Here is a 19,135-nt window from a genome sequence, read left to right on the forward strand (position 1 = left end):
ATTTTAAGAGAAGAGACGGCGGTAAACCAGCAAATTGGGGCCAAGTAGTAAGACCTATTTTGAGAGGCGGAGCTGGTCTTCTCCATTCGGCGAGGCGCGTTCGTAATGAAAGGAGCGCGTGAGCGGCGCTTGCTCTGACTTCCTCGCTCATCGGCAGCTACATTGTGTGGAGAGCAGCACGTTGTTGGCTTCTGCACGCTGAACTTTACGCCGAATTAACGTTCTCCTGTTCAAGGAGAAACCGGATTCAAAGCTACCAGATATTCTCTCAGACGTCTGTAAGTTACCCCAGCTTGCGAAAACATGTCGGCCTCGGCGGCAAAAGTGAGTAAAAAGGAGCTGAACTCAAACCATGACGGAGCGGATGAGACCTCCGGTAAGGGGAATGGCGGCCTCCTGTTCACCGCCATTTTCACTTTCTTCTCTTAACATATTTTTGCATTGCCACTTGGTGCATTATTCTTGCTAATTATTTTGTGCACTGCTTTGATTTTTGCATCACGCCACGGGAGCTTCTTCACGGCTGGCCACGGCGGTTGCTGCGTGTATTCGCGCTGCGCTAACGGTGGCTAGCTCCGCAGCTAACATGCCGCTGCTCCTGCCTTCTGTTGTTCAATTCAGACCGGTGCTGAGAGGCCATGTTAGCTCCTTAATTTAGCATCATCAGCGTGGCCAGCGATGTCGAAGGCTCCTAACTGAGTGGCCGTGTGTGATCTTGGAAGAATATTTTTCTGTGTTTGGGAGTAAAATCACTTCACACTATCCGATAAAGGGTTGCAGCTAATTATTTTTTGTTTTAAAAGGGTTAAAGTTGACCGTTTCAATTAGCAGTTAGCCAGCTTGTGTGTTGTTGTTGTAACGTTACCTAATGCTAGCTGACGACGCTGTGTTTTGTTACCGCTAAAGATGCATTTAAATGAACTGGTCACGCAGTCAGGTGAACCGGATAATTATTTTATGTGGACAAAAACACACAGGATTTCCACTGTATGGGGGACTATTTCACAGTAATGGGGGGGGTATTCTGGCATCTGTCCCCGGTTTTGGTCCCTCATGTTATCGCGGCTCTCTGTGTGTGTGTGTGCACTCAGATGTCCCACATTTAAACCACGCGGCCTTATAGGTAGCAGCCGGCAGGAAACGGTGAGTGTCTGAGCCGCTAGAGCTGCAGCTATTGGCCGCTTACCTTACCTTAACCTCCGGGGGATTTAATCAGCCATATACCTTTACTTACACTGTACTAACGCAGAATTAAGTTGGGTTTTATTTGTGCTCCGGTGGGTGTTGGTATATTGCATTTTGTGTAAAAAGGATTTTCAGATAATGGCAAACTTAGTTTCTCTGTAAAATTAGTTTGTATGAAGGACTGACTAAAAGCAAAAAATTAAATAAATGAATAATCGAGGTCCTACTTGACTGTTGCTGTGTGTCATTTGCATATAATATAATCTTTTAACAATTTTTTTGTTTCCCACAGAGAAAGAGCAGCAAGAAGCTATTGAACACATTGATGAAGTTCAAAATGAAATTGACAGGTAATAAACATTTTAAACTAAACGTTTCCTTACAGGGGTAGATTTTCTGCCTTGTAGAAATCTCGGGGATGTTTGCTACATGTTTTGATGAAAAGAGGAAGTATGTCGCTAAATTAACATGCTGCAATCTGGAAACCTGCATAATCACTGAACTGCATTAAGATGCACTTTTATTGGTCCAAAAGATGCAGTTATTATAGTGTTAAGACAGCCAGAATATTAAATATGACATAGTTTAAATAAAGTGGAAGGCTTGAATAAATTGAAATGCAAGGCAGCATTGTTCATTGTGGTGAAAATGATACTAGAGCATAAAGTAAAATATTAATTAAATATGATTAAACATCTAAATATAATTCAGTGAGGAATTTAATAGGCATAAGTCGAAATGTAAATTGGGTTGTTTTGGTGTTGTTTTAAGGCAGAGTTTGGGCTTTATAAAAGTTGCGAATCTATTAAACTTAGAAGAAAAATGAAACCTTTCTTTTAAATTGAATGGTTTTCCTTCAATTTTAAGTACAACTCGAATCAATGTGAATTGAGCTAAATTGGATGATGTTCCAAAAGGTAAAGTGAAACCATGTGAGACAAACTCTTTGTAAATGATCAATAAATCCAAAATGAAAATAAAGTTTGGGCAAAGCACTGTCCATTGTTGGACATGCATATGTGAATAAATATAGCATTTATCTATATGTTGACATTACACTTGGTTACCTGGTATGTTCACATTTTAAACTTCTTTTTCTTGTTCAGGTTGAATGAGCAAGCAAGTGAGGAGATCCTCAAAGTAGAACAGAAATACAACAAACTCCGTCAGCCATTCTTTCAAAAGAGGTCAGAACTGATCGCCAAAATCCCCAACTTCTGGGTCACCACATTTGTCAACCATCCACAGGGTAAGCAGATAATGTCAGAAATTTTATTACTCTAATTTGTCTATATTTAAAAAATGGCATCACAGTGCCAAGTGTGAGTGACGTGGACAGTGAATCGAGTTTTAAATCTGTATATCCATATGTTGTTTTTCCTACAGTATCAGCCCTACTGGGGGAGGAAGATGAGGAAGCGCTTCATTACCTGAGCCGAGTGGAGGTGACGGAGTTTGAAGACATCAAGTCAGGCTACAGAATAGATTTTGTAAGTGTTTAATGGTTTCACGTAACGCTGTGGTGACTTTTTTTTTTCCTTTATTTGCAAGTTTTCTTACCTGGGTGCGTTTTTAATTTTTCTTTTTCCTTTTTTTAGTATTTCGATGAAAATCCGTACTTCGAAAACAAAGTTCTTTCCAAAGAGTTCCATCTGAATGAGAGCGGAGACCCATCTTCAAAGTCAACAGAAATCAAATGGAAATCAGGAAAGGTATGCACAGCTTTCAGTTTGTCAACCAAAGTAAATAGGTGGATCACCAATTTGACCTATCATGTTTATCAGTGCCAAATTGGAGCAAGCTCATTGATTAAAGACTCATGATTGACAGTACTCCTGTTTGACATAATGAAGTTAGTTTTTTGTTTTGGATAAGACTTTAAACCTACAACTGGGACCATAGACTCATCAGTGAGTTGTTTACTGAGACCAGAGATAAGACAGAAATGTGATCATTTTCCCACAGATATCTATCTATACAACCAAAAGGAGTTGCCCTCTGCTGGCATTTAGAAGTAATGCAGGTTAAAGACTACTCTATTTTCATCACCCAGAGCTATTAAATCTACAGTTTATAGATTTTATTCAGAATTGTAGTGAGTTTATAACTTTTATATTTCATAGCGTTAGTTTTAAATGTAATGTGCTGATAATGGGTAGTGCTGAGAATTTTTTTCCTGCAATAGTCACAAACTATTCAGTAACTCCTGATGCCTGTTTTTAGGACCTGACCAAGCGCTCCAGCCAGACACAGAACAAAGCAGGAAGGAAGAGGCAACACGAAGAACCAGAGAGCTTCTTCACTTGGTTCACTGATCATGCCGACGCGGGAGCTGATGAGCTCGGGGAGGTCATCAAGGATGACATCTGGCCAAACCCTCTGCAGTACTACCTGGTATGTTTATGATGTTTGGTCTGTATTACAATGTTCTTCCATGTTCTCACATCTTTCATCAGTCCATGAAATGATAAAAATGTAAGAACCAAAGCAAGAAAATGCTTAAGATTTACTCATCTCCAGGTTCCTGATATGGAGGATGAAGAGGGTGAAGGTGAGGAAGATGAAGAGGATGAGGAGGGTCTGGAGGACATTGATGAGGAAGGAGATGAAGATGGAGAGGAAGATGAAGAGGACGATGGAGAAGATGGAGAGGTAATCTACTAAAAGCTGAGAAAATTGATGTGAGTGGTGTCTACCCTCCCTCTTCACTTGCTAACTGCGTGATGTCTCGCTCTTTCAGGACGACGAGGGAGAAGATGACTAAGAAAACCACCATTTACCAAGACCCTCAACCTTCTATTCCCTGTTCAGTTTTTCCACTCATGTTCGGGAGCAAAGGTTTTATTTTCATTTTTTTTGTTACTTTTTTTTTTTTTTTTTTTTTTCTTAAATCATCCGTGTGTGCTTCATTTTCCATTCTGAAGCCTCTTTCACTTGTTGGTGCCATGTTTTGTTATCCCTCGACTCATCTAAGGCGAATGGCACTTTGCCCTGAATTTTGAGTACCATCCCCCTCAAGTCATCTAAAAATGATAATAAAAACGTCTAAAAAATAGAATCAGCACGGCATCCTAAGTAGATTTGAAGACTATTCACACAGAAGTTCTTCTGTTCAAGGTTGTGTGGTAAATTGATTAAAGCCATGGTGTAGTGACCTAGCGCTAGCAGACCTCGCAATATTTTCTTTCCTTTTTTTTTTAAATTTTTTTTTTTTTTTATTATTATTATTATTTTTTCATTTGGGATGTTGAACCCTTAAAACTTATTTTCCCCTACGTGCTTAATGAGTACCAGCTCATTCCTTTGACTTGTAATGTTTAGAGGGAGGGCAGGGTGGGGCAGGAGTATGTTGGATATTGGGGAGAGTGGTTATTTTGACACCATTTCTATGGGACTTTTTTTTTTTCATTGTATTGTTTTACAGATATCCATGAGATTTGAAATGACATTTTTAATAAAGAACAAAATGGAAAAAAAAAAAACAAGCTTGTAAATTTTGCCCCCCACTGCTTCATGGGTTTAAAAAATGGACCTGTTATCTCAGAATTTACATTTAATCACCCTTTTCCTTTTTTCGCTTGGGGTGGGGGGGAAGAAATTGTTTTAAATTTGAGGTGTACAACTTGCTTTGTTACAATAATAAAACTTACTGTGTATACATGTGTGGGTGCATTCAAATTTAAGAAAATATAATTCAGGTAGCGGCAAAGGCACCAGGGTTAACTACTTGTAAAGTCTGTCAGCTGGAGAAGGATTTTGGAGTCATAAGCAGGCTTGAAGCAAAGTCCTCTGTTAGTAGGCGATGGGTGATTAAAGCCAAGAAGGTGTGCTCCGATTCCTTGAAATTGGTTTTCGTTATCCTGTCAGGCCAGTCACTTGGCTGGAAGGCCCAACCTAGAGAGAAGTGACAAAAATCAGTTACCTGAAAGCAAGATGTAACTTGTTCAGGTGTTTGAGAGAAGTGGGATACATGTCAGTGCAGGTTAACCAAAAAAAGCCTGAATTCAGATGTACTAAATCCTGACTTAAAAATGAACTATTTTCCAGCTCTGTATTTAATAACTTTAAGTACTTTAGTTTGGATAAAAAACACACTTGAAAGAAATGTGCATGTTCCAGCATTCATTACACACAAATGCAGTCAGCCATACCTTTAAAAAGAAAGGGGTGCTTATTTAAGGAAACCTCTAACCTATATAAATTTTGTTTAAAACAAGCATCTGTATTTAAAAGAAGGCCTGATCAGATATCTCTAAAGTTGTGGCCAGGTAGGGCTCTATATGTGACTGAGTTGCAGTCATCTAAGGGATCAAGTTCAAGTTTCGTATTGTGGCACAGATGGTATAACACAAGGACGCAGGTGCCTTAAACCTGCATTCTTTTCAAAGGCCGCCATGGGGTAAATCTTGTGGCCGCAATGAGACTTCTGGTCCTTTACAAGTCTATGGGAAAACTACCCTCAGCTCTGCCCTTGGAAAACTTTTTTTTTTGGTGCGTTAATGGCACAGTCGCTCATTTTGGGGTATAATAAAACATTTCATAAACGGGTTATTCAAAATGTCAAGAAGATTATCCAGGATATGCAGATAGGAAATAGTTTGGCAGATTGCAAACAACAATTTTTCATCTGTTTAGATAATAGTAAAACCTTAATATACAGTTTAAACATATTGGATTGACTTGTTTATATGACTTTATGTTAAAACTGTAAAGCACAGAAATGTGCAACCAAAATATAAAGACGTAAACTAGAGCTATTATAGTTGTTTATTTCTAATTTATTTTGAGTTTTTATTTTTACTTCAGTTTCTGTGCTGGTTTTCATTATTATTATAACAAAAAGCACTTTTGTCAGCATTGTAATTTTCAGAACATCAAAATCTCAATAAACACATTCACCAAACCTTAATGTATTTGTGTTAAAACATTTTAATATTAAACTAGTAGATTAATGTAAACACAATATTTAATCTCAGCAAAAACTGCACCAAAGCGTCTTCAGGCGGATTATGATGACAGATTAAAACTATTTTCCCCGGTACATTTTTTTTGAAAGCTAACCAAACTAGTTTTAGTGAAATAAAACTAAACGAAACACTAAAACTAGCTATGAAAGAAGATTTGAGTTAATAAAAAAAAACAAGACTTTGCTAAATAATGATAATAAGGAGCTAAAAAAATAAATATTGTTTGATAAATACTTATCAAACATAAATAAGTCAATTCAAAGTGTTTTAAAGACATATTGGTTGGTTATAAAAAATAACTAAAACATACGTCTTTCTTTTATGTTTTACATTGAACAAAATTATAAACGTTTTAAACATATTTTAACCAGATGGAAAGTTACCAAAATATTTTTTCGACTTCGGTTCAACGTTTCTGAGAAAGTTTTAGATGTGTGTTAGTTTTATTAACAGGAGATCGACATTTCGATTTAGCTTTCTCACACGAGTTTAGTTAACTGTAATAACCCTGATGTGAAGGTTTACCCACCTAGGTGAGTGTTACACCTGGGACAGGTGGCCACGGTCCAGGAGAACCCCGGGAACCAGGAGAAGCGCTTGTCTGCCGGCCAATGCTGAGTAACGTCGGCTTTTCTGAACGTGATCACCTCAAACCGGTGTCCGTGGGGGTTTTCAAACAGCTGAACGTTAACCCTTCGACCCCCGAGCAGCGTGTCGTTGCGGCTGGAGAGCGCCAGCCGGCTAGGCACGGAGCGGATGTCCGTCCCGAGTGCTAACTCGTGTCCGCAAGCCCTGCACAGGATCAGGGTGTCCGTGCTGCTAGCTCCTCGGTCCTGTGCCTCCGCTGCAGCAGCCGCAACACACGCTTCACCGAGCTTGTGGGCACTGGGGTAAAACAGGAGCATAAAGGAAACGTACTGCACCGTTAATTGCCACAGCATGTTTGTTAGCAGCCACGCGCACATGGAAGGCTAACCACAAGCTAAGCTAACTGAAACTCTTAGCAGCTTTGTTTTTAGCCGACACGGCGCATGGAGCGAGAATCAATAACTGGCTGTCAGATATCAGCACAAATGATAAACCATATAAAACTCTGACCACTAAATTTTTGTGTACATTTATTATATCGTTTCGATTGGTGGACTTTGGAGCGGCTAGCTAGTATGAACGTGTTAGCTTAAGATTCGGAAGTGCCACAGAAATAAACAGGAAGTGAATTCATCTCTCGCTCATCTCAGACTTCGAACACTGCGGTGTTATTTAACTGGAAAACGGAAATCTACTTTAGCAGAAAAGCCATCAGTATACACGAACTGAATTTGAAAAGTAAAGCATTACGTTCATTCTTTTTTGTTTGTCTGGTTTTTGTTGTTGTTGTTGTTATAACGGTTTTATGCTACGTTCACGTTACATGGTTTAAAACGGAATTCCCGAAACCGTCACAACAAAGCTATCTGCTGCAGCTCCATTGTTGCTATAAATATGTAACAACTAATCTGATTTTATAAAGTTTAAGAGATAGATTATTCCTATTCGAATTGAAGCGTGAAACCATTTAAGAAGGGTATAAATTTATTTGGATTTTTTTCCGACACCACGTAAAGGCAGCGTGGACTTCACGATTACTTTTAATGGTTACCACGGACAACGCTTACACAAAACTTTCCTCTCAACCAATCACAAAGCGGAATCTTGCAAACGAGCCAATCATCAGGCCGGTCGTTTGTCAAGCCAAACAACCGTTTGCTCTACAGGGAGAAACCGAGATTCATCTTGGAAGCAGACTGTGTATCATGATAAAAATCTGCTTTTTAATACTTGTTTTAACGGAACATTAATGAGCCCAAACGGGGTCTATGAGAATGATAACCCGGGATTCACCTCCGTCGCCGCCACCGGTTCACCTCCACGTACTGGAGACTACACCTATACATGTTCACATGAGGAGGAGTCCCAGCAAAACCCCACAGGTTGCTGCACTTTATAGATTCAGGGGAATACTCCGAAGGGTTCGTAAATCACTTATGTAAGCTGATGTGAGGTGTAGTCACAGATTTAAATATCCACGATCTACAGGGACTGCTGATGTTAATCACATGTCGTATTTCTGCTGCACTGATTTGTTATTTTTCTTCTAGACAGCCCTCACCCCACCTTTTTACAAGCTTTCAAAGAGTTTCCAGAGGAACAGGACGCTAGTTAAGTCTTGAAGCGTTTCACCTGAATCTGTTTACCTTTTCTAAAGAGTCGGGAAAAAGGTGCCCAGGTGAAGGGCGATGGAGGCAGACCAAAGGTCCGGAAGCCGTGGATTCCTCCAGGAAGGCTGTCCTGCAGAAGAGATGTGGACTCCCACAAGTGCCAGGTCTCTTATTACTGTTCATCTCTGTTAAATGTAGTGGGAGCTGTGGAGAGGAAAGATTTTCTGGCAGCAGCTTGTTTCTTTAACAAGACAGATGTACTGAAAGTAGCAAAAAGACTACAACCAGAACCTATACTCTCATTTCAGGGCTGATTTACTAATTAACAAAGGTAACTGATATCCATTACCATGGACCACCCGAACTACCCACGCAAAGAGTAATCACATATCACTTTGAGCTTATATTCCTTATTTTGACATGTTACCTGCCACTGATGGCACAATACGCACAACATAGGGCCATTTACAAGAAAAAGTAGAATTGAAGTAAAAGAAGTTGAATTTAAGCAAGACATAATAAAAACTTGAGGATCTTAAAAATGAACTCCAGGGCAAGAGAAAAATGTCATAAATATCCACAGACATAGAAAAAATAAAAATAGTGAGCTGAATAAAAGGAGTTGGATACATTTTAACCCACAAACACTTAATTACACAAAGAACGTCTGGCAGATGCCTGCTACATTGGCTAACGTAGCAGGCGTTAAAAGACTTCAACTCCAACAACACCCTGCACATCATAGAGAGCAAGTAGTTCCCCTCCTAAATAATATTTGTATATGACAGACGCGTCTGGTCAACCCATCACCGACTGGGATGTATTAATCATAGAGAGCCTAAGACAGGATCACCCTTTTTGGCTTTAATTTGAGGATTAAACATAATTTTATTTTTTCTAAGACACAGTCGAGGATAGTTTGATGAACATGTACCTTGTTTCTTTTGGTAGGTGCAGCTGTTCTCAGTTTATTTCTGTCTTCTTTGAGGCTGATCCCTGAACCGTATTTCTGTTTGTTGTGATCAGACGAGCCGAGTGCGGCATCAGACAGAAAGTGGGATCAGGCATCAGAACGAAGCAGAGGAGCAGGAGGAAGAGCTGGATGCAGTGTCCAAGGACCTCAGCATCCTACTTAGAGAGCAAGAGACCTTTCGCCGTTTGAAGAAGTACGTACAGCTTCAGCAGTCTGACACACAAACATTTGTACTCGTGACCTCATATTCTGAGGACGTTTAACCAAAATGGTTTAGTAGCGTTTGAAGCCGATAAAGAATAAACATCACTTCTTGAGACATTTTGTTTTGTGGTGATGTTTTTAATTCCGGTGGATACTGGCTCTGGCACTGTCTCTGAATCTTCTCAACGGAGCACGAAACAAATGCTGAACGAATTCATGTTATAGCTATGATTAGGCAAAATGAATAATGAAATTAATGATGATGAGTGCCATTTCTGCTATTCCTATAATGTTAAAACTGCAATGGAACAATAAGCAACTAAATCTGATTGTTTTTTAATTTGGTAAATCTGCCAAAAAAGCTTTTTACTACAAAAGTCTTCTACTGTGATCTTTGCTGTTTCAGAAGTTAATGGGTGGCAACAAGTTTTTACACATTTCTTTGTAAAGCAGTAAAAGGAGGAGAACTAACAGTGATAGGGTGCTATTCAAAACAAACAAATAAAAATAACCAAAAGTATCTCCAAACTTGGGAGCTAATGTTCATAGATTAAGGTGTTTTAGTTTGTTTTTAGTTAGTTAGTTATTTTACCATTTAATGGACTTAACCAGCGGTGTCAAACTCCAGTCCTCGAGGGCCAGCAGTCAAGTTCTGTAGAGTCTTGCTAATGACCTACTAATTTTATTCAGGTGTGTTACAGCAGGGACACATGGAAAAGTTTCAGGAGACCGGCCCTTGAGGACTGGAGTTTGACATCTGTGGACTAAATGAACTAAATGCATCTCCAAGTAGCGCCTCTATTGGTAGAGATTAGTATGTCAAACACCTGATAAACTACCAGTGTGCATGGTTGCCAGCACAACACTGAGAAAAGTGGCGTAGCAGAAGGCTGCTCAGCCAGAATCAAGGTCGCCCTGAATAACTGCTGCAGCTTTAAACAGGTGGTGTGATTGATGCAGGTCAACTGGAACGCGGACTGGGTACCAGAGGAATCACACAGTGTTGACAGTCAGGGGAAGAGAAGGAGAACACGTGGATTTAGCACAAGGAAATACAAGTTTCAGCTTTCAGTGAATCCTGCAACGATACTCTAGTAGAGGAAATGAGAATAATAAGGCCAACTTTCACTCCAATATACTTTCTGCTGATGCACACAATGACATTTCAGGTCTGCTTTGTTTACAGGCCAGATTCTTGGGGTCAACACAGAGAGGCAGATGTGCTCCTGAGGGCACTCGTTGAAGCAGAAATTGACGGCGTAGCTGTAGCCAATCAGCTGACAGCTTTGAAGGAAACTATGGACAGCTTTGCCAAGGTAAAACCTGCACTGGAAGATATTTTACTGATAAATCAAGTGGATGAAGAGATGAGGCAGAAGGAATAGATTAGGACATGTTTGGATGCACATGTTTATTTATGTTTTAGGACAAGACGCCATCAAAACTGCACGCAGCTTCTCTGGAACGGCAGCAGAAGTTGTTGTTGGAGAAGATCGAGATGTTTGATAACACAAACCACGGCCTCCGAGAGCTCCTCAGAGAGTGGAGTGAACATGAGGTACAGGAAGAAGACACGAATTTAAGGAGTGGGACTGTCAGCGTGCCATTATTCGCTCCTGACTTTTATTGTATCCGCAGCGGGAATCGCTGGTGAGGTCAGAACAGACAGACACCCTGAGAAAGAGACTGGCTGACAGCGAAGCAGAGAACATGGTGAGTGATTATCACCCGCTTATTACCTCATTTTACATCAGAGAAAATTTCTGAGAAGACGTTTCTTCTTTTGCAGCGCCTTCTGGCCAAACTCACCCACAAGGAGAAAGAGGCCTCTAAGCTTGCAGAACATTTGGACTTTGAAAAGGTTTCCCACAACTAACTGATACCTCTCAGACAGACATGCACTTCCTTAACGATCTCTCCCGCTCATCCTCTGCTTCTCTCTCTCACTGCAGGACAACGTTAAGACGACCGAGGAGCTTTCAAGAATTCTGGAGTCAACTCGCAGCCACCTGGAGTCTCAGCTGAGCCGAGCAGAGGCAGAAAAGACCCGACTTGCCGCTCAGATTCAGGTCTGTTAACACAGAACACAATCATATGCATTAACACACTGGACCAGCAGACATAGACTACAACCAAAGACTTAAAAAACCCTTTTGATATTTCAGGCCACATTTACTAGTCAATGCAATTAATGCGATTGCAAAAAAATGCACAAGTGAAAGTGCAAAGTTTTGCAATTTAACTGCCAAAAATGCCACATGAAGGAGCCTAAAGACATATTTGGTGCAAAACCTGAGGTCTGCCATAGCAAATACTTTTAACACTTTATTTTCACCTACATCTACAATGCCTGAAAACAAGTTACACTGAATGAATACACGAAATATGATAAAATGGATCTTGTAAAGGATAAAAAAGTAAAAGTAAAAACACAACCAGACCATCAGCCACTGTTTGGCTTCCTCCAAACTCTAATTCATTCCACCTGTTTAGCTGTGAACTTCAGTAAACAGGATATATGACTAATCTTAACGCCTGTACCCTCAGGGTGAAGTTACTACATCCAGTGTTTACACTGTTCCAGACATCAACACCAACCCGATGTCGGTAATGACCATTGCAATTCCTGGAGGAATCTGCAGTCTGCTGAAAACAGCACAAAGTAGCAGGTCAAAAAAAGAGAAGACCCAATGAGGGAGCAAGTAATCTACTGAAATAATAATGCAGTGTAGGCACAGGCACAGGTTTCTCCCCAGAAACAGCAGTTAGGATCAGTGAGAGGCAGCTGAAGGAGAATCAGTATGTTCTAATATGAAGGCAAACTCCTCTGGGACTGTGTATGGATAAATGTGAGACATCTCTGGATCAATCTCACAGCTCAGAAAGAGGAGGGCTGATTTATTACAGCTGTATAACCTTGAAATCTGTGAGTAAGACCTAACTTATGTATGTGTAAGAACATGAAGCAATATTTCTTTGACTCTCATGTCTGTATTGAAGTTATCGTGCCAAGTGTGTGCATTGCTCTTGTATTTTTTTTATGCATGGCATGCGAGGCTGCAGGTATTACATGTTGTACGATTGAGGTATCGTGACACGCTCTGTGAACGTTTGAGTCACACAGATCTGATACAGGAGGGAAACTTGTGAGGCTGCAGTTTTCATTATGGATGATCTCTGCGGAAATGTGACTAAAACCTGGAACAATGAAGCCTCCACCACGCTCATGTTCAGGCTTCATGAGTGTGGTTCAGTAATGGGTTTAGACTGGCCACAAATATACAAGTATTCACACCTTTCAGTTACAAAATAGACACTGAAACTCTTTCTTTAAGCCAAAAGAGGCTTTTTCCCAGGAAAAGTAAGTCTGCACAATGTTTTTGAAGTTTATGGCAGCACTTTAGCTGCTTTGTTTCCCTCGCCCTTGTTCTGAACGTATGTTTTCTTTCATGTCTCTGTTGTAAATCGTCCTTGGAACAGTGCATGTAGAATAAGTAACAACAAGAGTCTTTTGATGTGCACACTTTGCCAGTGAAGCAAATTCAGAATCCTAAACTCACCTTTTAGCATTCATTACTCTTTAAACCAGCTTTCCTGCTTCTCTCTCTCTCTGTAGAGGATGCAGCAGAGCCAGGAGCAGCAGCAGAAGGAGCTCCAGGTGCTTCAGGAGGAGCTGCAAACTCTGAGGGAGCAGAGGGAGGCCGAGGAGAGAAGTCTGGCCCTGCTCACCGAGCAGTCAGAAGCGGGCATTGTCTCTTTGATTAGAGGGAGGCGCCAGGCGCTGCACCAGAAAATAAAAATTTATAGCTGCAACACAGTAATTTATGCTATAGAAAGTTCAGGATAGTACCGAATTGCTGTTTCCAGCTTTCCACTGCATGAGTGCACTCTTCTTTACCGCTCGAGGACAAACTTCAGGAGAAGGTCAGTATGTGCAGCCCATGTGATTAAACCTGGTTAGTGGTTTCCTAAAGTCACACATTACCTACATTACATCCTGTGAAGAACTAAAAACTATTTTCCAATCCATATTTTTAAAAATCTCTTCACAGTATTTCATCGTTTTCTGGTATTGCGGTAGATGATAGATGGAGAAGGTTGTGGAGAAAACATGTTGGTTCCTTTGTGTGACTGTCACACCTCTGTGTGGTTTCTTCTGCATGCAAATGAGTTTTCTCAGCAGTGTCTTGTCCGATCACGTGGTTTATGCAAATCTGATTCAAAGGAGAGCCGCTTGGCCAAGTGGCAAGTTTCCAGTGAAACACACAAGCAACAGAGGTGAGGACTGCCTGCTGAAGGAGCAGCAGTCTGACTGAGCCTGTAACAGACATACAGGCATACTCTGTTCATTCTCTTTCACCTGTTCACCTTATTGAAGGTGACTTGTTTATGAGGAGCACTTGAAATAATAAATAAGGTCAAAAAGAAAAGAAGAAAATGTGTGAGTGTTTTTGTTTTTTCTTAAAGGAGTCCCAGCTGGCTCAGGCTCTGTCCACATCCAGTGACTGGTGCCTCCGCCACTCCAAGGAGGCAGCAGCTAAAGGACAGCTAGAACAGGAAATCTCTGCTTTCAAACAGTGAGTGCATTCATGGAAACACTCATTTAGTTCTCCTTGTTTCTGTAAATAAATCGATAAATGTAGCCCAGCATCATCGGACAACATCTGAGTCACCCTGAAAATTAGAAGAAAAAAAAAAAAATAGAAACCAAAACCTTCTTTGTATCCGGCGCTTTTTTATTTACTTTTTTTTTGGCACTTGTGTATTGGCTCCATTTTTCAGGCCCAGAGGGTGTCACTTGACACGAACTGGTACTGAAACTGAGGCTACTGACACTTTGGAGTTGCAGCATCTGTGTTATGGTCAGAAACTGAAACAATGTTACTTAGAAAATTGTGGTTGTTGAGTAAAGTAACCTTTTATACCTGTCTATGTCACAGTCAGGTGATCGAGCTGCACGCTCAGCTTCAGTCAGCGGAGGAGAAGAGTCGGGCGGAGAGGGAGGAGCTCCGGGATCAGCTGCATCATCTCAGTGCCGAAAACGCCTCCACCAAGCTGGACAATCAAAGTCTCAAGGTATGTTCAGGAGAGTTAGCAGCACGCTTTGAATTTGGTTGATATGAAATAAAAACTGTTAAAGAAAAACCAACATCTAATGTTGTTTCAATCTTCTGTGGTCTAAGGGAAATGTATTTGAGTGTAGTTTATGATAAACATGCATCATATTTAGAGTCAGCTGACGTCTTCTGAGGAGAAACAGCGAGGGCTTCAGTCTGAAGCTCGTCAGCTGAAAGCATCGATCAAGAAGTATGAAAACCTGGTGGAGAAATACAAGAAGAAGGTACAGACACACGCTCACTTTAAATACACATTTAACATGAAAGTCTGCAGGAAAGTCAGATGGTACTTTGATCTTACATGTTATAACTTTTAAAAATGACTTTAAAGTCTCTGTGCTGAAATCGAACCCGTGTCGGGGTGATAAACCTCTCTGCAGGTCCAGCAGGCTCGCCTGGAGTCCGAGGAGTACTGCCTGAAGCTGGAGGCGGTGCAGAAGGAGGCGCTGGATGTTCAGGTGGTTCTGGAGAGGGAGAAGGAGCAGGTGAGGCGGGAGCTGCTGGGGCGGCTCAGAGAGCTCGAGACTCTACCGGACAGATTGAGGAAGACCGAGCAGCAGCTCCGAGAAGCCCAGCAGGAGGCTGACGCACGTGAGAGGAGGAACATGGAGAATAACTCCGCCCTCTCTGAAGTCAGGCACAAGGTAGAGGTTTCATTCGAACCCAAAAGACCCAGCATACTTACAAATCCGGAAAGATTAACGAGTCTGATGAATATAATCCATGCACAGTGTGTCCAGGAACCCGTCATGGCTGACATGTTCCACTAAATGTTTTCCTTTGCAGGTGGAGCAGCAAGGCACTCAGCTGGAGACGCTTCAGCAGAGGAACCTGTTGCTGCAGGAGGAAAACAACGTCCTGAAGGAGAAAGTGTACAACTTCGAGAGGTAACAGTCACAGAGAAACTGCATTTAATGGACATTATTCTATTCAAGTTTATTTATATACCGCAGAGCCAAATCACAACAACAGGTGCCTCAAGGTGCTTTATATTGTAAAGATCCTACAGTAATACAGAAAAATCAGTATTATATCTGATCTTTTCCAAGCTGTGACACTAGATTTGTGTGTTGGTTGCAGGAGGCTGGAGGGCTTGAAGGCAGAAAACAGAGAGATGTCTCAATCTCTCGCTTCGAAGGAAGCCAGTATCCGCAGCATCCAGCAGCAGCTGGAGGAGAAGAGTCACGAGTGCAGCGTCCTGACCAGACAACTGCAGCAAACTCTGGACGACGTACAGAAACAGGTACGGACACGTGGAGTCACAGAGGTCTCAGAGTTCCACAAAACATCACGCTCCAGAGGGGTGAATGGGTTAGTGGTCTGCGATGAGCTTAAAGCCAGAAGTGTCAGTATCAACACGGTGGCTCTCCTTCAACTTTTAAACAGCTACCAAGATGCTGCTGAACTGGTTGGTGGTGGGGTTTGGTTCACATCTACCTCACCCAACAAAAATCTTATAACAGAGTAACTGTTAAAGGAAATGCATGTAAGATAAATGATTTTACAGGTAGCATCACCCATTATCCTGGACTTCCCAAACTCTACAGTGTTCAGCAGTGACCTGGCGGATGTTAAGAGATTGCCATGGTTACTGGTGCTGAACACTTAAGCTTTTCTGAAGCAGGTCATGTTTGGAGTTTTGGTTTAAAATCAGCTGGAGGCTCCTCAGTGTCACTAACTCTTTTATTTTGATTTAATAGCTTTTATACCCGTCCCTGGATAGGGAGGGAGGGATGGATGTTTTATGCATGCACACTGTTGATCTGTATCTCACTAACGTCACTGAGTGAAGTCCTGCTGTGCAAACACTGACACACAGCTTGCACGCATTAACTTGGTGATGCAGAAGGTGTTTAAACTGCTGTTAAGTCTGCAATTAAAGATGTAAAAAATTTTGACTACAACTGAGATTAGAAAATCAGTCAGTCGACTTTGTTACTAGATACATTACTTATTGCACGGAATATAAATCAGTAAATTTAATTTCACATTGATGTGGTCAAAAAATCGAATGATTTCCGTCTCTCCTTCATTGGTCTGTGGGTCAGAGTCAGAGCTGAACACAGCAAGCAATCTTTAACTTGAGTGGTAAAACAAATGTATTAACTTGTGATTGAGTAAAAATTGTCAATTAAATCAGACTCTTTTTATATATTTGCTCGATTAATGCTGTTAGTAAAGTCTTAGTGCTGCTAATGTGGGTGAGGCTCAATACTTTGGTTGGTGTTTCTGTTCTGTGTTAAACTGATGATCCAGATTTTACACCTCCTCAATGTGAGCAGTGTCCACGTCCACACTGACTGCTGATCATTGAGTTGAACTGGGGTAAAGACTAAAGCTTTGATTTACATGTTTGTACACACTCACTAAAGATAATGTCAAAGAAACTAAATCATCAGTTTTTCCCCGGAGGATTTTGGTGCTCATATGTTTATTTTTCATGTTCGGCCTTCAGGTAGATGACAGCATGCAGAGGGTTTTAGCCAAAGAGAGATCGTCTCAGTCTAAAGCCCTGGACCTTCAGAGCCAGCTGAGCCGAGCCAAAACGGAGCTGAGCCAACTGCAGCGAAACAAGGAGGAAGTAAGTCACCGATGAATACTCTGCACATGCAGGCAGGCTTAGATAAAACCAAGAGGCCAGCACAAACGTATGTCAGGAAAGCTCCTTCTGGCCCATTTGGGTCAGTGACAACAGTTCCACCAACCTTCTACAGCAGTCAGCAGAGGAGGTGTTTGAAACCTGTGGCAAACATGGAAAAAGGTGGAGCAGGAGTCACTTTTCACATTTCGCTCATTTGCAAATAAAGACATAGTTAGGACCACGTGTTCACATAAAATATTTTAAGATTAAGGCCATCTAGCCTTTCAAAAAAAAGTTTAAAACACAGCAGCTCCTCCGTCACAGCTCACAGAGGAGCTCCAGCCTCGCGCAGCAAGTGGCAACATGACGGAGACAGCGAGCTCAGGTGTTGTGAACGTAAATGTGTTTTCAAATTTCCAGCAGCAGTGCTCGTTACTATAATCACTATAAAAACCTTCACAGGTAAAAAGCCAATCAGGGTCCTTCGTTAAACCACCTGTTCAGCAATCATTAACATAAAGACAGTCATCCTTTCAGCTGCTCGCTGTTTCACACAGCAGAGTTTCAGGATGAAGAAAAAGCATGAAGAGAAACTCCCAGCTCGGTTTCTCACTCTGGAAATCTGGAAGTCTTTGTAAACTTTGCTGCAGGCTGACAGCAGCTGTCCACTGTCTCTCTATTTCTCTGGTTCATTGTTAATTATTTACCATCAGCTCCTGACCCATAAATGCTTTGAAGAACTTGCTGTTGCTGTGACATGTGTGTAAATTTGCGCATCACTCCTGTTTTTTTGTCCAAAGACACACAGAGACTCTTATTGCTTTCACTGGTTTTGTCCTTTTTGTAAATCTGGGCAGATTTAAGGCAGCTTTGGTACTGAAACTGAAACATCACATGATAATGATGCTCAAAGTTGTACAGGGGGAAAAAAAGGTGATGTTGTGATGTAGGAGTGTATCCCTGCTTTTGTTTCCCAGATGGAGCGACGCTTCCAGAGCCAGCTGCAGAACATGAAGGAGAGGCTGGAGCAGTCGGACTCGACAAACCGCAGCCTGCAGAACTACGTCCATTTTCTCAAAACCTCCTACGGAAATGTGTTCGGTGACTCTCTGCTTGGAAGCTGACAAGCAAAATTTATCCAGCCTGACCAGCAGTGATCCTCCTGAACTATCATACGGGACATAAACTGCATTTATTAAAGGTCTGCTTTTGACTTTGTATGAAATTAATAAAATTGAATTTATGGATAAATTCTCAGTTATTAGTTGCCTAAACATTTTATTTATGTATAACTTACCAGTAACTTAGTCAGCAACTGCAGAGCCAAGATAAAAAACTCCAATAAATGTTTTTATGATTTACAATATTCTTGCTGATTTACAAACATAAAAATGATGTGAGGTATATATTATAGCATTTTGTATTTTACACCAGAGTGTCATTAAAGTCAACGTAAAAAAAGAAAAGGAAAAAAAGACTTGTTTCATTTATGTTAGGAGGTACTTTTGGAACATTCTACCTGCATTGTAAGACTACAATGTAGAGAAATTGGACTACAAAACCAATGTTTTAGTTCACCACAGCATGTTTTTACCCTGTTGTTTTATGTGTGTCAGATAAACGAGAAAAGCCTGTGAAATATATCAATACAAAGACTGGATGTTTAAAGAAGAAGGAACATCCTGATGTTTGATGTTTGGTTCTATATGTTTTTTATTTTTATTTTCAGTTTCCAGTCCTATGATATCGGTGCGTAATTTGCACCCATGGATGGCTCAAACCTTCGAGTCTGTTCTGAAACGCTTACCTCATTCCTCATGCTGTTCAGAGCCAAACCCCACTTTTTTCTGCTCCTCAGTACTACTTGGATTTTTATGAAGCAGCAGAAATGAACTCGTTTCTTGGTAGAA

At 41.0% G+C, this 19,135-nt stretch overlaps 3 protein-coding genes across 3 annotated transcripts; 2 read left to right on the plus strand and 1 right to left on the minus strand.

The window, feature by feature from the left end:
• Window positions 1-83: 83 nt before the first annotated feature.
• Window positions 84-4,841, plus strand: seta (SET nuclear proto-oncogene a). Its single transcript, XM_031734851.2, has 8 exons — window positions 84-376; window positions 1,478-1,535; window positions 2,292-2,434; window positions 2,572-2,675; window positions 2,784-2,897; window positions 3,409-3,579; window positions 3,706-3,837; window positions 3,926-4,841. Exons 1-8 carry the CDS (start codon window positions 304-306, stop codon window positions 3,947-3,949), a joined length of 819 nt encoding a protein of 272 aa, XP_031590711.1. The 5' UTR covers window positions 84-303; the 3' UTR covers window positions 3,950-4,841.
• si:ch211-51h9.7 (uncharacterized protein LOC558400 homolog) lies at window positions 4,053-7,484 on the minus strand. The gene is made up of 2 exons (XM_039620295.1): window positions 6,682-7,484; window positions 4,053-5,079 (listed from the first exon to the last, which is right to left on the minus strand). The coding sequence occupies exons 1-2, from the start codon at window positions 7,115-7,117 to the stop codon at window positions 4,925-4,927; spliced, it is 591 nt and encodes a 196-aa protein (XP_039476229.1). The 5' UTR covers window positions 7,118-7,484; the 3' UTR covers window positions 4,053-4,924.
• A 35-nt stretch (window positions 7,485-7,519) lies between these two features.
• On the plus strand, window positions 7,520-18,918 carry LOC116316322 (outer dense fiber protein 2-like). Its single transcript, XM_039620824.1, has 18 exons — window positions 7,520-8,161; window positions 8,398-8,514; window positions 9,377-9,516; window positions 10,714-10,843; window positions 10,954-11,085; window positions 11,166-11,240; window positions 11,317-11,388; window positions 11,480-11,596; window positions 13,144-13,273; window positions 13,411-13,451; window positions 13,995-14,104; window positions 14,468-14,603; window positions 14,758-14,868; window positions 15,025-15,288; window positions 15,431-15,531; window positions 15,725-15,887; window positions 17,100-17,225; window positions 18,203-18,918. The coding sequence occupies exons 1-18, from the start codon at window positions 8,009-8,011 to the stop codon at window positions 18,347-18,349; spliced, it is 2,265 nt and encodes a 754-aa protein (XP_039476758.1). The 5' UTR covers window positions 7,520-8,008; the 3' UTR covers window positions 18,350-18,918.
• Window positions 18,919-19,135: the final 217 nt, after the last annotated feature.

The sequence above is a fragment of the Oreochromis aureus genome, linkage group 12, assembly GCF_013358895.1.
Source record: "Oreochromis aureus strain Israel breed Guangdong linkage group 12, ZZ_aureus, whole genome shotgun sequence".
In the NCBI taxonomy this organism is placed as follows: Eukaryota; Metazoa; Chordata; class Actinopteri; order Cichliformes; family Cichlidae; genus Oreochromis; species Oreochromis aureus.